Source organism: Rhinolophus ferrumequinum, chromosome 6 (genome assembly GCF_004115265.2).
Source record: "Rhinolophus ferrumequinum isolate MPI-CBG mRhiFer1 chromosome 6, mRhiFer1_v1.p, whole genome shotgun sequence".
Classification (NCBI taxonomy): Eukaryota; Metazoa; Chordata; class Mammalia; order Chiroptera; family Rhinolophidae; genus Rhinolophus; species Rhinolophus ferrumequinum.
Window position 1 is genome coordinate 38360508 of NC_046289.1, and position 19654 is coordinate 38380161.

The following is a 19654-nucleotide window of genomic DNA, read 5'->3' on the forward strand; positions in this document are numbered from 1 at the left end:
AGACTCAGTCTTATAGTATAGTAAAATAAGACCGGGTCTTTAAAATAAGACCGGGTCTTATATTAATTTTTGCTCCAAAAGACGCAGTAGAGCTGATTGTCCGGCTAGGTCTTATTTTCGGGGAAATACGGTAGGAAAAATGAATCTAATGTATGCAAACTAGATAATGTTATCCAGCTTGTTGGTGTTAAACATACTTTTGAGAATGTGTGGGTTTAGGACCAAGAGTTGTCTGTTTTCTCCCCCTCCCCCCACATTATAATTTTATTTTATTTTGACTTTTTATTAATAATTTTCAAATAGTAGATTTATAAGAAATAGTGCTATGACTACCTATATACCCAGCACCTGAAATGTGTTAACATTTGCTTCACATATTTTTTTTGTTAAAGTATTTCATTTTTAAATATTTTGTAGAAGTGAAACATAGAAAATGCACAAATCATACAGGTATTCCTTACTACCTTATAGATCGAGAACTAGAACATTATGAGTAGCCTGGAAGCTCACCTTGTGGCCCTTCCTAATCCTAACCCATCTGTTGTCCCCACAGGTAGATTAGTTGTGCTTGTTTTTCAACTACAGTCATCTGCTGCACAAGGACTTTTTGGTTAATTAAGGCTCACATCAGATTATAATGGGGCTGAAACATTCCTTTCACTTAGTGATACCTTATCTCTAGAAGCTCTTATCCATGTGGAAGGCAATGACTTAAGTCTGCTTAACAACCTTCCCCTTGTCACTGTGCTTTTCCTGGTCACCTCCCTGACTGACTCTCTGACCCCTAACATCTTTCATCTTCAGCTGAAGATAATATTTAAGATGATGGCTTCGGCCATTTTGCTGAGCTACTCTGTTTTCCTGGGTCTCTCCCATGTATACAGGAAATAGACATGTTATTAAACTTTTGTTTTTCTCCTGCCAATCTGTCTTTTATTATAGGGATGTCTCAGCCAAGAACCCAGAAGGATAGAGGAAAATCTTATTTTTCCTCCCCTTCAGAGAAATAGGCTATAGCATATAGCCCTGGTGTATCGTAGAATATACCATCTAGGTTTGTGTAAAGGTACTCTGATGTTCACATAACAACATTGCCTGATGATGCATTTCTCAGAATGTATCCCCTTTGTTAAGCAGCACAGACTATATATATAAATGGAAAGAATCGACAGCATATACTCTGTGTCTGGCTTCTTTTGCTCCACATTGTAAGAGTCATTGTGCTTTGTTTATTTTCATTGCTATATATTAATATTATTCCACTGTACATGCATACTATAATTAATTCATCTATTCTGTTCTTGGTGGACATTTGTGTTGTTTTTCTTGCTTTGTGTGTGTGTGTGTGTTTGTTTTGCTATTATAAACAATATTGTATCAACTGAGCACAAAGAGTCTTTAACTAGAAATAAACGATAAAAATCTATCAAAGGGTCTTAGAGTTTGCAAACTGGCAACACAGCCAGGCAAAAACCCAGAACTTTTGTTCTGAAGAAGAAAGAAAAGTTCAGAGTTCTTACTCAGAATAAAAGTCACATCCTTGAATTCTTAGTCCTGAATTCTTAGCCCTTGGATTTGTCCAGGACAGTTATCAGTCAGATATCAGGCAGTCTGGATAATGAACCAGGATTCCAGGAAAAACGATCACATCCTGAGTTCTTTAGGGGGTAGTCAGAGGGTTGTTTGTAGGCTTGATGTATGCTTGGGCATTGACGCACAGTGAACTGGTGTATACCTTGGTATTGATGCATGACTGGAGAGTTCAAAATTTTAAGTGCCCAGGCTAGTTAAGATGAGAAAAAGAATTGTTTCCTCATGCCTTCATAATCATAACCTTTATAATGTTAATAACTTAGCAACTTGGTTAAAATGACTCCGTTTTGTATTTTCCCTATTTTAACTCTTCCCTCAACTGCTACCAGCATTCTTTTGGTACACATATGCATGCATTTCTATTAGAAATGTACTTACAAGTGGAATTGAAGGGTCATAGGTTGTACTCTTGCTTATTTACTAGTGTTGTACCTATTTACACTTGACATACTTTCATGTGAGTCCCAGTCACTTCCTATCCTTGCCAACACTTGGCACTTTAAGTCTTTTTAAGTTTAGCATTCTGATGTGTGTGTAGTGGTTTCTCTCTCTTTTAAAAACCATTTATTATAGAAAATATTAAACATATACAGGATAGAAAGACTAGTATTATAAAGTTCTGTGTTCCCATCATCCAACTTCAACAGTTATCAGTAAAGGACCAGTCTTGTTATATATAGGGGACGTTCCCACTGGACTATTTTGAAGCAAATCCTACATGTTATATTATTTTTTCCATAGTATCTTATAATATGTCTCTCTAAAAGATAAAGATTTTTTTAGAAACATAAGTTCAATTTGATTATCAACCTAAAAAAAATTAGCAGTAAAATTTTCAACATACTGTATAATATAGAGTATGTATTGACAGCATGACTTTTTATCACTAATTATTAATACATATCTATAAAACAATATTTTCATGCTTATCCATACTAGCACTACCATAAACAAAATTAACAGTAATTCCTAAATAGCACCTATAACTAACCCATATTTACATTTTTCCAGTTGTGTCAACTGTCTTACTATTGATTTAAACAAGAATCAAAAATAGCATCATGAATTTGCATTTCCATTCTCAGCACTTGAGAGATTCCAAGGATTTGGGGAGCTGTGAATCAGGAATTGTGGATGAAGACCAAATATATAGTATTTAGTATAATTTGCAGTATTGCATCACTATATCTTGTTACCTTCTGCTATGATCACCTTTGTGTTTGTGTTCTAGCTAACTCTGTTTTTAAATATATTATTCAGTGGCGATTTCCTGAAATGGACATTTAAATGACTTAAATGGATCTTTAGGAGGACCAAAAATAGTATAATGAATACACAAAGGATAACTCTGCTTATAGGTATAAAAATTTCAGGTGGTACAGAAGGCCTTGGTTCTATGGGAAAGTTTTAACTCTCTAATTTTTCTTTGAAATACCTAACATTCAGGTGCTACTTTTCTTTGTTCTTCTGCCAGCCAGGAAGAAGATGAGTTGGTATTCTCAAACTCCCCAAGCATAGCTCTAGTAGATGAAAAATCACTAATTACTGCTAGATCAATTATTCAAGTGTACAGTAAATATTAGCTGAACATGCAACAAATGCTGCCAAACCATGACGCAAATGAGTATAATTTTATATTAGCTTAATTGATTGCTCACAAATGACCATTTACTTTATTAGCCTTTTTGGAGAACTATGCATTATGTTTTCTTATACTTAATACATCGCTCAAAGAGAGGTAACATTTACACATTAGATATTAATCAGCACCTATTAAGATTATAGAAATGCTTTTGCCTTATAGTAGGTTCTATAAGAACTCCGGATCCAGGTTCTTGTGGAGTCACATTTGTATCAGTGTCCTTTTTCTCCTGTCAGGAAGATGGTACTCTCCAGTAGCTTAGAAATGGGGCAGCCATGCACAACAGAGGGCATGGAGCCCCTCTTTCTGTGCAGCAGGACTCCACAACAGGGTGGAACTTTTAAGGCCACAGTGATGTGTGGAATGGCCATATTTATAGTTACAGTTTCAACCATTTAAAGGAGACTTTCAAAAAATAAATAAGTAAATAAAATAAAGGAGGCTTTCCTGGCTACCTTTAAATATTGCTACAGGATAATTTGCACTTTCTTGAGACTGTTTCCCCTCTGGAGAGGAAAGACTTGAGGAATTGTTATTGGGAATTTAACGTCACCAGGAAATACTGTGACTATACTTCACAGTTGTTATTTTATTAAGTCATTATTGTATATTTTCTGTTTTACTGCATTTATGTAATTTTTAAATGCTTATATAAGCGCTTCATTTTTCTAAGTCTTAAATCTTCTAGATGTCTTAAAGATACAGTTTCATTGTGTTGAGTTACATAGTAAGTATCCTGTATTTCCTTATTTTGTCACAAGAAAGCACTGTTTTCACTTAGCTCACGATTCCTGTCTCCTCTCCGAAGGTTCACATCGGGTATCTTCCTAATAAGCAGGTCCTCGGCCTCAGCAAACTTGCGAGGTAAGTATGACTGTGTGACGAACAGGAAAACAGGCTTATAGAATCTGCCCCTACATGGTGAGAATCTCATCGGGCTTTCTTTCTTGACCAGTGTGGCTCTAATGTGGACGACACATTGCAACTTAAACTCGATAGTCTCTGAGACAGGCTTAGAGGACTTACAGGCCCTGAAACACAAATGCCCATTTCCTCTCACTCCCCGATGGCCTACCCTCCTCCCCCGCCTCCCACCCCTTCTTCCACTTCCATTTGAAGTCTGAGCTCACACCTTTCTGTGGAGAGCCTTCCCTGGTCCCTGGCTGGAGAGGAGCCGAGGGTGCAATCAGTCTGGTCCCTTTCCTTTAAGGGTGGTTTAGCTAAAAGTGAGGGGTGGGAGAACAAACCTGGGCAAGGGTCTCACTGCACTGCACTGTTTTCAGATTTTAATCAAACCACTGTTTGGAGCCTCTGTCCTGCCTCCTGCACACCTCCAGGCATCTCTCAGTCGGTTCCCTTCCGGTTTCTTTGCCTCTGCAGACCCCAGACTGTGTCTCCCTTGGCTTTCTCAGCTCTCTTCCAAGACAATGCTTACTCTCACCCATTTCTCTCCTTTCTACTACAGTCTTCTTTTCCATTCTTTATCCTGTGGGTTCATGCCTTTTAAAAAGTTCCTTTGCTACCATCTTTATTTGGGTTTTAGGAAGGAATGGTGATGTACAAGCATGGTAATCTATGTTTAACCGGAAGTCAACTTGAGCATCAGTGTTCATATATCTCTGATAGGCCTAGTGACCAAAATTTTAATGCCCCTAAATATCTTCTTTTGTAATTTTTTTGTATAGAGTTGGTGAGACCTGGGGAAATAATGGGAGGGGTGTGTGTGTGTGTGTGTGTGTGTGTGTGTGTGTGTGTGTGTATGTTGAGAAGTTAAGAACAAAATGAAGGAATAGGTAATGAATATACAGTCAAGTGCCACCCCTGACCCCTCTTTAAAATAAACCAAGCTAACTTTGGATAACTTGATTGAGGTCACATCAAAAATTGAAGTAAATGAATCTTTGTGACCAACTGACTATGCTGTGACTCTGATGTGTTCCTGTTTCTTCTCCACTTAGACTCTGGGATTCACCACAATCCTGAAATGGTGGTCCAGATCTTTTTCAATTCTGTGTTGGAATCTGTAGAAACCATCCAGCAGTCTGTTAGCTGCTTTCCACAGCTGTTCTTTTTACTTTTGTTTTCACTTCCACTTTCTCACTCATTTCCTCTAGGGATTAAGGAGAAAGTAAGTAGAAGAAAAAATTTAACATCCCTCGTTTCTGACCTTATTCCTGGTCAGCACTCTTGCCACCAGAAAGGATATTATTATATCATACCTGTAATTGCTTCACTGCAATAAGGCTCTTAACACAAATCCAGAAACATCTTGCCACCTTTCAGTGATCTGTACCCAGTGGCAGTGCCGAGGGGTGGCCGAAAAGGGTATTGGTGGTGATGGGGGAAATCAATGCTGCTGTAATTTCTATTGCCAACCCTACACTTTCCCCATATAGAAATTCTGGTACTGCCGATGCCTGTAACAGATTGTCCATTTGTGAAAGGTGTGTAGTAGATAGCTTTCATATTATAAGAATGCTTGGCAGACCACATTAAGCCTGGGTCTTAAGGTAAAGAGCCTTCTCTACAAGACCATACTGTGTAGACCATGGTTAACACTTTATGGAAATGGATTCTAGAGTAATCCAGTGAGATCTTGGAGTAAATGGTAACTTGGGGGTAGGAGGGGATAATCTTTGACTATTTCCTTTCCTAGGGAAAGGAAAAGATGCCCCAAAATTAAGCTTTTATGAAACAATACAAAAGAGTTGATTATTAGCCTGGGGATTTGTCCTTACACTAATAGGATTGACAATTAAGAAAAAAATGGAACACTTAGCCAAAGAACTGAGTGTGTTACTTTCAGATATTTTGTAAAAAATTTGAATAAAGCGTCCATTAAATAGAGAAGAAGACTAAGATTTTATCCAACTGCTTACTCCCTATAAGAACTAAGAATATTTAGGGCATGAAGCTAAAGCAAACTTAATGTCTTTGGAAAACTTCACCGTTCATTTTAATCTTGTATGTGAAGTTTGTTATATGCTTGCCTTTAAACGAATGACCTTTCAGTGCCACAGAAGTCAAATATCAAACAGTAAAGCCTTAAGTAACAAGAAAATACCAGAAGTGAGTTCATCTGGTTTAATTCTAATAGAATTCTAGAGTAAACTTGGTTTGAATAGAAATTCCTTTTGTTGCTGAAAATCCATTGAACATATATTCATTTTCTTGCCTTAGAATAATTGAGTGAACATAATTAAATCTTGACTTTCAAATGTAGTGCCTTGGGTAACCCTGGTTAATCTATTTATTAAGCACCTACTGTGAAAGGGTACTGTGCTAGAAAGAAGTAGGACAGAGCTGCTGCCCTAAGGAGGGCAAGAGTATGAGACAACAGGTGCCACAGAAATGCCTGGTTCGGAGCACTCAGTTCAGAGGAGTCCAGGTGGGGACGAAGACAGCCAGAGGTGGAGGGCTGAACAGACTTCTAAATGGAAGAGAAGTTCCTCTAGGTGTAGTGAACACATGAGCAAAGGTAAATAGGAGGGCAGGAGCAAGGCTTATTCCAGTGGGTAGGGAGTGAATTTGATTGATAGAAATGTAATTTAGGCAGGGGTGAAGGAGAGTTAAAAAAGTAGGGTGGGCATCAGATTACAAAGTGAACATTCTTTTTTTTCTCTTTCTCAATTATAAAAGTAACACACTTACCAGTTACATTTAAATACAAATAAGTGAGTAAAGGGAGAGCTTTTCTTTCCTATTTCCATTCCCCAGAGTTAAAACTCGATATTCTTTCACTATCCTTCTGGAAAATTTCTGTGCAAACACAAACATACAGCTCTTTAAAACTAGCAAAACGAAACAAAACAAAACAAAAAATCATACCCTACATTCTGTACAACTTTTTTTTTTTTTTAATTTAAAATACATTGAAATCCCTTGGACATGTTTTAGTCCAGAAAGTCCAAGTTCCTTTTAATAGCCACATAGTATTTCTTTGATTGATTAATATAATTCATTTAACCAGTCTTTGACATAAATAAATATAGTCTATTTGACGCTGTTGTCAAGAAAGGAAAATAATGCTTTGGTGAACATATTTTTATGTATTTGCATACTTTGAGTCTACCTGTAAGATAAATTACTAGAGTAAAACTGCTGGGTTAAGGGTAGCTGAATTTTTGATATTACCAAATTGCTCTCCAAAAAAGATTATACCAATTTATACTCTAATAATAGATAAAGGGTGTGTGTTTCTCCACACTTTTGCCAACACTGGGTTTCATCACACTTTTCAATCTTTGCGAAACTGGTAAGTGAAACATGGTACCTATTGTTTTAATTTGTATTTCTTTAATAGAGTGAGGTGGAATCTTTTCAGAAAGTTCCTCACTTAGCCTTTGCTAATTTTTCCATTGGGTTGCTTGCCTTTTTATTACTGATTTGTATGAGCTCTGTGAATGTTAAAGCAGTTAGGTCAGGTGCTCCAAGTAAGTGTTCCAGTCTTGTCATTTGTCTTTTGATTTTGTTTTATAGTATTATTTTTCCATAAAGAAGTTAAAAATGTTTATGTAGTCATAAACTCATGTTTTCTGGGTTATTTTTATATTTAAATCTTTGTTCCATCCGGAATATATTTTGGGGCAAGGAGTGAGCGGGAATCCATCCATTGCTGTTACGTGCTCACTGACCTCCTGCCGTACCCCTTCTTCCCTCCTGTTCCCATGCTGCCTTCTCACTATCCTTGCTACTACTCTGTTGGGTTTTTCTTATGTTCCTCCTGGATTATAAGTTAAATTCCTAACTCCTCTTTGCCTCTAATCTCTTAGGGTCCTTAAATCTGCTCTCATTTGTGCTAGGATGTTCTTTCTAAAGTGTGGATTTGATGCTGCTGCTCCTTCATAGCTCCCTATAGCTTTTAAGGTAAAGTTCAGACTCCTTACTCTAGCTGACAAGTCCCACAGTGATCCAGCTCCATCTCCTGCTGCACTTTTTCTCTTTGCTTTAGCCACACCTGCGCATTTGTAGCCTGGTGTCAAGTCAAGCTTGTCAAGCCAAGTCATATGAAGGTATCAGAAATACTCTTAAGATTTGCAAGGGTTAAATTATACTGTCCATTCGTTCTTCCTGCAAAAGTGTCACCAGATTACTTTCCAGTTGCCAGAGGAGGAAGAAGAGGAAAGAAAGAATAATGCAAAAGAGAAAAGAGAGGACCTAGCACAGAGGTTGTATGACCAGTAAGTGAGCTATTTAAGTAAGATGTCCATTGGGTTAAATCCAGTACCCAACTATGTCACATTTATTTTAAAAAAATCGTAAAAGTTCAAAATAAAATCAAGACAAAATTTATCAAAGGGGACAAAGTGGGTCTTCTTATTTTCATGAAATTTCATGATAAAAGTGGTCATGAATCCTTTTGTGTCAAATGGGTTCAAAATAGAAAACAGGAACTAGCTGAAATGCATAAAGAAGCTGACAAACCTGAAAGAAGTGGGTGGGAACACTACCTCTCAATCTTTGATTGAGACAGATAAAAAGCATATACAAAGCAGAGTAATAGAATTTTGGCCAGAAGGCAAGCATAAACTTTAAAAAAATTTGAACATGTGATGGTGTAACAAGAAAATTACAAATTAATACAAAGTTAGTTTTAAAACCAGTTTATTTAGAGGCTGAAGTTCTTTTAAATTCCTTTGACATGATAGAAAGCCATAATGATGTAAACACTGTATACCAATGTATAAAATCTGAAGTACAAAGCTATATTTTGGAATTAATACCAATCCTCCTCAAACTCTTCCGAAAAGTAGAAGAGGAGGGAACACTTACAAACTCATTTTTCGAGACCAGCATTACCCTGATACCAAATCAGACAAGGACCCTACAAGAAAAGAAAATTACAGGCCAATATCCCTGATGAATCTAGATGCAAAAATTCTCAACAAACTATTAAGCCAAATTCAACGATACATTAAAAAGATCATACGCCACAATCAATTGGGATTTATTCCAGGGATGCAAAGATGGTTCAACATTGGCAAGTCAATCAATGTGATACACCATGTTAACAAAATGAATAAAAGTCATATGATAATTTCACTAGATGTAGACAAGCATTTGAAAAATGCAACGTCATTCATGATTTAAAAAAATTCGCTCAAAATGGATTGAAGACTTGAACATTAAGACCCGATACCATAAAATTCCTAGAAGAAAGCATAGAGGTAAGCTCCTTGACATTGGTCTTTTGGAGATTTTTTTGGATTTGACACCAAAAGCAAAGGCAACAGAAGCAAAAATAAACAAGGAGGATTACATCAAACTAAAAACTAGTGCACAGCAAGGGAAACCATCAGCAAAATGAAAACGCAACCTACAGAATGGGAGAAAATATTCTCAAATCATATATCTGATAAGGGTTAATGTCCAGAATATATAAAGAACTCATACAACTCAATAGCAAAGAAGCAAACAATCCAACTGAAAAATGGGGAGAGGAACTGAATAGACATTTCTCGAAAGAAAATATACAAATGGCCAATACGTACATGAAAAGGTGCTCAGCATTAATCATCAGGGAAATGCAAATCAAAACCATAATGAGCTATCACCTCACACCTGTTAGAATAGCTATTGTTAAAAGAGACAAGAGATAATAAGTGTTGGGTAAGGCTGTGGAGAAAAGGGAAGCCTTGTGCACTGTTTATAAATGTAATGTAAATGAAATGAAATGTTAATTGGTGCAGCCACTATAGAAAACAGGATGGAGATTCCTCAAAAAATTAAAATAGAACTTCCATATGATTCTGCAATCTCACTTCTGGGTGTATATCCAAAGGAAATGAAGACAGGATATTGAAGAGATATCTGTACTCCCAAGTTCATTGTTCTCAATTTCTCTCTGTCTCTCTCTCTTTCTCTCTCCCCCTCTCTCTCTCTCTCTCTCTCTCACACACACACACACACACACACACACACACACACACACACAATATATGAGGTGGTGGCTGTGTTAATTAACTAGATGGGGGGAATCCTTTCACAATGTATATGTATATCAAATCACCATGATGTACACTTTAAATATCTTACAATTTTTATGTCGATTATACCTCAAAGCTGACATTTTCAAAAAGCACTTTGGAGTTAATTTTATAGCCACAAATGCTTTAATTATTAAATAAGAAATACTGACAACAAACTAAGAATTTAATTTTTTTTTTTTAAAAAAAAAAGAATTATAAAGCAAACTTAGTGGAACAAACAGGAAAGAAAGAAGACAAAATAAAAAAAATTAATTTAGAAAACTCAAAAAGAATAGAAAGCATAAATCCAAATGTTGAAAATCTTGTATCATAGACTGCTTGGAAGTCAGATTGAGAGAATAAATACTTATACCTTGGAATGAGAAGCTATGTAACTGAAATATGCTTCAAAAACTTTGAACATTTAAGAATAAGTTTTTTTAAAAACAAAGACGGAGAGAGAAGGGAATAAATCAAGAGTTAGAAAATCTCGATAAACTAGTAACCTTTAGAAAAACTAGTAACCCAAATTAATGTTGGGGGTGGGGTGGGAGTGGAAGGGGCTGGACCCAGTCAATTTAATAGGCATTCTTTCCAACATCCAAATAACCACTAATTCCCATGTGGTATAAATAATTCAAGAGCATAGGAAAACTTGAAAAGCTCTACAATTAATTTGATGAAGCTGCCCATCCCTGATAACAAAGCCTGATAAAATTAGCATTTAAAAAATTATAAACTAATCTCACTTATGAATGTAGTTGTAAAAATCACACACACACACACACACACACACACACACACACACAAACACACACAGTGCCAAAAAAAGTATACACATTTTAAGAGAGGAAAAAACTATTAAAATTGTAATACTCAATATACACCGATAACAAAAGATGACTACAAGTCATATGTATACATTTTTTTGGCACCCCTGGTATATATACTTTAGCAGGCTATAAGTACTGTTTTCATCATGACCCAGGGAGGTCTACTCAAAGAATACAAAATGGTTTAGATTAAAATTGAGAACTACTGACTCTGGGAGTATGGTAAACAAGACTGTAATGATATCCCTCTTGGTATAACATACTAAGATATAATGTATATAAACATGTCACACACTGGGTGAAATATAAGGCAATTGCAGTGAGAATCCACAGGAATTAGCCAGCATTGGAGCCAAAGTCAGGGTTCTGTCCTCCCTAATCTACCCCAAATTCAGGGAGATACTTAACCTATTAGTCTTATTCTGGGGAGGGCAGGAAAAAGAGCCAATAGACATGTATTCACAGGGGTTTGGGGTCAGAATTCACATGACCTGTGTGGTCCTCAAAAAAACTCCAGCAAATAATTTGATTTAAAATGTCACCAACGAGGTAACCTTCCAATACCTAGCAGAAACAAGCGCACATTCTCTGATGCACTTTTATACAGGCTTCAAAGAATTCCCACAAATGATGTTCCAAGGAACATGAGTTCACCAAAAGTAAAAGAAAACAAGCCACTATGGGTCAGAGTCAGCTGAAACATATGGTTAATGAGGACAGTTTCTGGAGTTAACAGATACAGAATATACAGCAAGTATGTTAGAAAATAAGAGTACTGAAAGCTTGACAAAGGAGTAATTAGCCAGGCAGATTGGAAAAAAGTACCAATATAACTTCTTAAAAAAGAGTGATAATTGAATCCAAAGCCTAAATACCCTCATGTTAAATAGCAGTGTAGGCACAGCTGAAAATAATCAGTGAACTGGAAGAAAAGGTCTGAAGAAATTGCACAGAAAGCAGCACAGAGAGACACGTGGAAAATATGAATGAGAATATAAGAGACCTGGAAGACCGAAATAGTCTAATATGCCCTTAATTGAAATTCTGGGAGGTGGCAGAGGCAATGGAGTAGGTGCAATATTAGAGAAGATAATTGCTGAAAATGTTTCGAGAACATATGCAAAATATCAGTCTTCAGATTCAGGAAGCCTAATAAATTCCAAAAAGGAGTAATGAAATTAAATTCCCACCTAGAAGTAATATGGAAAACTGTAGAGTACACATACTGAAAAATCATAAAAACAGCCACAGAGAACACTATTACCTACAAGGTGACAGAAATTAGACACCGACAAGTGGCAATATTGAAAGGCAGATAACTATCAGTGTCAAACTAAAATTTTTTTCCAACAAATACCTCTCAACAAATTATCTTCAAGAATGAGAGCAATATATACATACATACATATATATATATAAAATTCATATGGCTTCCCTGAATTAAATATATATATATTTAATAAAATTTAATTAAATATATAATTTAATTAAATATATATATTAATAATATAAATAATATAATATAAATATATATATAAATTTAATTAAATATATATATTTAATAAATAAATATATATATATATTTAATTCAGGGAAGCCATATGAATTTTTTTAATGCTGAGAAGACAGAAATTCAGCACTTACTTCTTAACTGAAAACAATGAAGAATAAACAAGGAATAAGAAAGAAACTCTTTGAGTATAGGGACCCTGTTCATAATCATATACCTAGTAGGCACTCACCCTGTATGCATAAATGACCTTCCTCTGGCATGACAGCGGCTATCGACCAGAAACAGACACCGTGGGTGATAGTAAAATGTTAGAGTCATTCCTAATAAAATGTGGAGCAAAATATGGAAGCCCAACATTAACCATTATTGTCTAATGTTGTACCTGAAATGCTACTCTAGAAAAAAATGACAACTATGAGAAGAAAGCTGTTACTAATTTTTAATGCGATGGCATCTCCTACTTATATAAGAAATTAATCACCTGGGAAACGATCACAAGTCATATATACAGAAATTTGACCCAGTAAGAATAAGACATATTTTCTATCTAGGAGCTTGAACCATCCTTTCTCAGGTTTTTGTTCAAAATAAAAAAAAACGTGTAATTGTGTTCCTTCAATGTTGTTTACCTACTGGGAACACAGAGAAGAATCAGAGTGGCTCCTGCCTTCTGGCTGAGTGGTGAATAGGGTGGCGTCCTGTTTATTGACTTTATTGGCTGTAACTGAGGTCTAAGGAGCAGGTTGTCAGTTCTCTTTGAGGGTCATGTTGGGGGGGAAGAGCCTTAAAATGCCTGATAGGGAAGGCATTCCTTAAATTGAGTCCAAATTCACGACTAACAGACAAATTTTAAAGAAGAAATCTTGAACGTGATTTGTTATTCTAAAGTGGGTGATTCACGTGGCCAGCTTTACATTTCACAGCTACAGTGAAAGATATTGAAAGGAGAAAATTGTCACTTGATAGATTGTGTTATAAGCTAAGATCAGGAGGCTTTTGTTTTAGGGGGGTTAAACATATTGAGTGCTTATTATATAGACCTATCTTATAAAGAGATGTCTGAAGAAGTCTGTTCAGTTCTAATCGGATTATCATAATAGGTTTAGTAGGGACAGTGGTCTGCCTATTAATTAACAAATAGTCTTTTTATTTTTAACTTGAACTTTAAGCTCTGATTAAACAATACAATTGATTAGAACACTTGAGACTTGGCCCAAAATTGATGACGTGGGAGCTTTAAAACTGCTTATCTCTATGTTTTCCCTAAGCAAACTATACTCTTAATTCTCTCTGTCTTTGGGGACAGAGGGGAGTACCACTCTGTGTCATAATTGTGGTCCCCTGTAGACCACAGTTTTTGTATCTTTCTGTCCTCCTCTAGGCATGAATCCTCTGCCCTACCTTACAATTGCTTCCATAAAACCTTTTAGTCTTAGGAGGAAGCCTTACTAATTTCACTTCAAATAATTTATGATTAACTAAAACAATTCTTTCTTTTTTAGGATTGTAGAAATCTATAGTAGAAGATTACAAGGTAAATTTTAAAACTTTTTTTCTAAATAGAAAAACGTTTTTTTTCTTAAGGGAAAAGTACTTTTTGTTGTTGTTATAAGTGTAATACATGAGTTATAAAAATTAAAACCTCATAGGAATATAAAACAAAAAGTCTGCTGCATTTCAAGCCTCCAGAAATCATTGTTGTATTTGTATATTCCTTCACATTTTTATGCATATACCAACATTTTAAAATCAGTTTATTTTTATTGCATTTAAAAACGGGCCCGTATTACATGTAATGGGCTTCACTTATCTTTTCGCCCACTATTTTTTTACTTAAAAAGTCTTAAACCCTTTTCCCCACATACATGTAATCATCTCATTCGTTTTGCTGGCTGTTTAGCATTCCATTGCACGGCTGGGCTGGGGCTTGATTTAATCAATTCCTACTCTGCTAGACATTTGGGAATTTTGTCAGCTTTCAAATAGATGTAATGCTGCAGTGAATGTATGGTTTCAAAGATTAGTTGTGTATTCAGCACTGGAACTACATTATTCAGGTTAAATCGTTGGTTTTCAGCATTGCTCTAAGTACAATTCAATAACCATACTGTAGGCTCCTTTAGAATCCTGCTGCGAGCTGTTTATTCCTGTGCTCTGCCCTACCTCTGTGGAGGTGCTTGTTATCAGTATTCCGTTGGTCTTACTGCACAGCTGAGAGACAGTCGCCATTCTAATCCCTTCCCTGCAGTGGAGCTGGAGGGCGCCAGGGCTTCCTGAGCTCTCTTCACCTGTACTGCAGGGGAGGGAATTGAACAGGGGTCTCCCGTGGCCCAGGTAGCATACAAAGCAAACTGGTGGAACCTCGTGTGTTTTGGCTTTTAAATCTCACAGAAGTCTGCTTTCTAAGATTTCATATATTCTAGAGGCAGCAAAAGCTTTCAGTTGTTTGTGTCACACTCTTCAACTGAGCTCCTTGTTCCATCCACAGTTCAAGAGCGCCTTACGAAACAAATTGCTATAGCAATCACAGAAGCCTTACGACCTGCTGGAGTTGGGGTAGTGGTTGAAGCAACGTAAGTCTATACAAGTCTATTGTTTGCCTTAATCACGGCGTAACGGTGCATGAAAATGACATGCAGAGCTGCTTGGTTTTTCTAGTCAGAAGTGATGCCACACATTACTCTGTGCCCGGAGCCCTTTTACCTCTTTCATTTAGTGTTGTCAACATGGGAACCAGGACCTGGGAGACTGGTTTTGTTTTAGTTTGTTTGTTGGGGGCTGTAGAAGAGTAGGGAGTCATAAGCTTAGGTGTGGTGATTTGCACAACCAGCAGCGTTTTATGTCTTCTCTTGATTTCTTCTTTAGCTTTTTTTAGTTGCTCCAAAGCAGCGTTTTAATAATATTTTGTCACACGTTTAAAAAATGGAGGGAGCTAAGAATGGGAATGAAGGGCAACTGAAGACACTTCTTTACGTTACGAGGATGCATTATGAGAATTGCACACATCTTGTGGGCCAAGTTCTCATGCATCCTCCTGGCGTGGCATGGGCTCCCTATGTGTATGCTGCCCAGCTTCACCACGGGTTAAACTCGCTGTGGTCACTGCCCTCTGGGTTCTGCCTGGTGAGACCAGCACACTTCCATACGTCTCTGAACACCTCAGCTAGCGTTGTACTCTCTTGGTCCTAAAGATGGATCAAGGAAGAATTCTGGATTTCTTTTGATCTAGAAGTTGTTCTATCTCTGTAGACTCCTTGTGTCGTTTTCACCCAGGAAGAATATTCCATTTTGCCCCCCTCCTGTTGGATGCATTAAGGACTTGAGCACTGATAAGAATAAAAGCTATACGACTGAGAAACTTAAGAAACCCTTCTAAATAAAATTTGTCTAAGAAGTGACAAACTTGGTCATTCTGAACTCAGTTTAATCAGATTTAATTTTTCAGCCTGCTTTTTATTTTAAAAACCAAATCAGCACTGTCTGGTCCTCTCAACCCCACTTGTTTTGTAGACACATGTGTATGGTGATGCGAGGGGTACAGAAAATGAACAGCAAAACTGTGACCAGCACGATGTTGGGCGTGTTCCGGGAAGATCCAAAGACTCGGGAGGAGTTTCTCACTCTGATTAGGAGCTGAATGTCAGCATGTGCCCCGTTCTGTGCAGATCACGCTTCTCGTAGCCTTGTTTGTCTGGCTTTAGTCGTTTGTACATTCCATTCTCAGTTGTAACAGACGTGAAACATGCCTCGTCACTGTGTGTTAACAATTATTTATTGCAAGTCAAATAAAAATAATTAATAAAGGGGTGGGCCCTCTACTTTCTTCTTGCCACCGTTTAGTGGCAACATTCAAGCAAACTGCCAATAGTGTTAAGTTATACACACAACATCACTGCCATTCATAGATACCCCGAGGGTGCTGGGAAGGGAGACGAACTCCTGTATTTTGTTAAATAATATGTTAAATTGGTTCATATGCACAGGAGTTGGGAATGGGAGAAAACTGTGACCAATGTACTGCGTTTTCCACTCCCTAAACAAAAATGGTGTAGTGCTTCAAATAATTTATTGTCCAGTATGCGGCACTGCTCTGCAAATTCTAAGTCCAACAGGCTTCACTTCAATCATGTTTATTACACTGCCAGTGACACTTTATTTTTTATATATTTAATTTTTAACTGTCTAGTTGTAACGTTAGTCACGAAGGGGAGGTGGTGAAATATCTATATTTTTGATTTTACTTTGAGTTAAAAAGGCACATGTCTATCTTCTATTCTTTTTAAAATTCCTGTATAGGGAATTAGTTCCTGGAGTTGTTTACGGTGTATTCTCATGTCAACATACAGGGATTTAGACATTTAACTCTCTGTGCCTTGATGAGAATAGCACACCATTTAGTGTGTAGATACCTTTGCCTTTATTTAAATGCCAGTATTTTATAAGACTCAGTACTGACACTGCACATAACTTGTCCTCAAAGTTCTACCTTTGGAAGCTTCCTGGGAGCTTAATTTGTGTGTTCCTTGCCGATGCCTCAAAACATTTTTTTTTTTTTAAATCTTATCAAATGTTTTTTCTAAGTATTCCAGAAACTTTTGAGCGTGTCCACTACTTTCAGGTCCACAGAACCATAGCTTCCATAAACATGAAAGAACGCAGAATGAACTCACCGTGGACTGCGTTACGAGCTACGTCCAATGTCTAACGACATTGTCTTGTTGGTGTCTGTGAAGATGCACGTCATTTTCTGGAACTACTGGAAAATACCGGAAGCTCCCAGACTGGTTTCCCTTGTGGTCCATGTGGGTCTTGTATTTAGTGTTCAGTGGTCTAGGTCTGTTAGTCCAGGAAGCTGTTGCCTTATTAAATGATTATATTAAAATGTTCTCTACCAGGGCAGTGTGGGCCAAATTCAAACAAACAAACAAACAAGCACCTCAACTCCCCTGCAAAAACACAAACATAATTATTCCATGGAGAAGTTTCTTATTTGGCTGACATAGTGCTCTTCCAATTTATCCCATTACCTTAAGAAGAATTAACTACAGTGCTTGCTTTATCTTTGGTCGTCCTATCTCTGCCACTTTGATGCTGTTTGACTTAGGATGGGGCAGTATTTCTTTTTAAAAATTCTTCCCTACTTCTATTTCCTATATTTTTCTATATTTAGAGTTTCTAAAGTATAGTGGTGGATGATTTTGAGTTCCTTTGAAAATTGAAGCTAATAGAAACATTATCCTGCTTAATATTTAGACATGTCTGTAGAGATAGAATTAAGCACTCAACTCATGTTTGGTATTTTAAAGTAAAAACAGATGTGATTTGAAGGACCAAAGAAACTATTAGCTATAAATTTATCTTTCTGAGATCAATTGTATTCCTTTTTTAATGATTCTTTGCTCTAACATTTCCTAGAAGTGTTCTCATAGAGTTCTAATGTACCCACAGACTGCCGTCTTACTGGTAAATACAAAGTAATTAACTTGTCTGTTTTTCTTTGGTCAGTAGTACTTCAAAGTTACTTTTTCATATTCATAACCTGGAGTACATTTTGGGGATTTTTAAGAATTTGATGCATTTAAATACACTGTTCAATTAAATTGTTTGAATTTTATGTATGTGTGTGTATATGTTCCTGAAGTTGATTCTATTTAAATTATTAAAGTGTTATAACTTTGTTCTTGTGAAAGTAGTTTTTTTTTTTTGAACCACTAGTATATATAGAGCAATTAATTTGATTATTTTCATGGTATTCTGTTGTAGCAAAATACCCTCCATAAGGGCTTCTTTCAGCTGTCAAGCTATTAGAATATAAATCCCACTGGCAGTACAAATTACTGCAGGCTCTTCGTTTCCCTTTGGTGTTTGGTTTGGGAGTTACAGTCCTCACCGTCCTGTAGTAATGGGAAGGGGAGATCTGGGATAAAAGGGAGGAGTCGGAGTGGCCCCCACGTCCCTGTTTACGTAAGCCTAATTTAGGGTAACTGCAGCCTCCTGAGAACTGGCCCTGCTTTCTGTGTGGGAGCAGCGGGGGAAGGATGGGCTGTGGCAGGGAGCCAGGCAGGAAATGGAAGAAAGTTTCCCTCCCTCTTCTAGGAAAGAGCCCATCCTGGGCAACACTTCCAAGTAGGTGCAAAGGTTTTGCTGCCTCTTCCCTGTCAGTGCCTGGCGATCTCATCATACCCTCTTTCTGGGTGGCCTTCACCCAGGTCCCTGCTCCACCCAGGCAGGGACAGGCCCCTGCCCTCACTGGCTGTCGGGGGTGGCGTGTCCAGGGCTGGGACACTGGAGTGCCTGCTGCTCCTGGAAGGACCCGGTAGACTGTTGGGTAGCAAGTCTCATCACCCAAAGTAGGAATGCTTACTAAAATAAAACATTGCTAAAACCACAACTCTCAGATGTCAATAAAACAATGAGCTGCTCACCTAAGCCCAAGTTGCTGCCCCTGAGTTTATTCACTCAAGTTTGATAGGCTGAGTTTCCTGTTTTGTCCCTTAGGAGAGGAGCAGTTTCAGACAGCAAAGGTTTTAGAGAAGGCTGTCAACACAGAACAGCTGGATTCACCGTGATGGGCCTGGGTCCTTCTGCTGAAGGCGAGGAGAGGGTTTCAACAGATGAAGTCAAGGCAAGTGTCAATACCCGACAGCCCCAACCCTCCCAGAGGCACTTGTTCTATGTTGATTTTAATCTTCATTATGGAAAAAAGAAACACGTACCACCGTGGACATACATGAGTACATGAACCTGCATGTACCTACCAGCCAGCTTCAATGAGTCTCAACTCACGGCCATCTTCATTCCGCCACACCGCATATCCCCACTGGATTATTTCAAAGCAAATGTTTCATCCGTAAACATTTCAGATTATCTAGAAGAAGAAGAAGCATTTAAAAAAATACCATCCCTTATCACACAAAATATCAATGCTTTGATCTCAAACATCCAGTCAGCATTCAATTTTTCCCTAATGTCTCATGCTTTTTTTTTATAGTTTATTTGAATCAAGGTACAAATGAGGTCCATACATCACAATTAATTGATCTGGGTTTTGTTTTTTCAATTGTGGTAAAAAATAGATTACAAAAGGTTTACCGTCTTAATCATT

The 19654-nt window shown here is 37.3% G+C and overlaps 1 protein-coding gene across 2 annotated transcripts in view; it reads left to right on the forward strand.

The window, feature by feature from the left end:
• Positions 1-16398, forward strand: part of GCH1 (GTP cyclohydrolase 1) — a 36898-nt gene extending 20500 nt beyond the window's left edge. Inside the window, exons 3-6 of one of the 2 annotated variants that reach the window (XM_033108284.1) lie at positions 4017-4099; positions 14052-14083; positions 15038-15122; positions 16060-16398. In XM_033108284.1, the coding sequence (XP_032964175.1) occupies positions 4017-4099; positions 14052-14083; positions 15038-15122; positions 16060-16186 (327 nt within the window). In that variant the 3' untranslated portion in view covers positions 16187-16398. The remainder of the gene's footprint in view (positions 1-4016; positions 4100-14051; positions 14084-15037; positions 15123-16059) is intronic. The other variant, XM_033108285.1, reaches the window with a different exon arrangement.
• The last annotated feature ends 3256 nt before the right edge of the window (positions 16399-19654 follow it).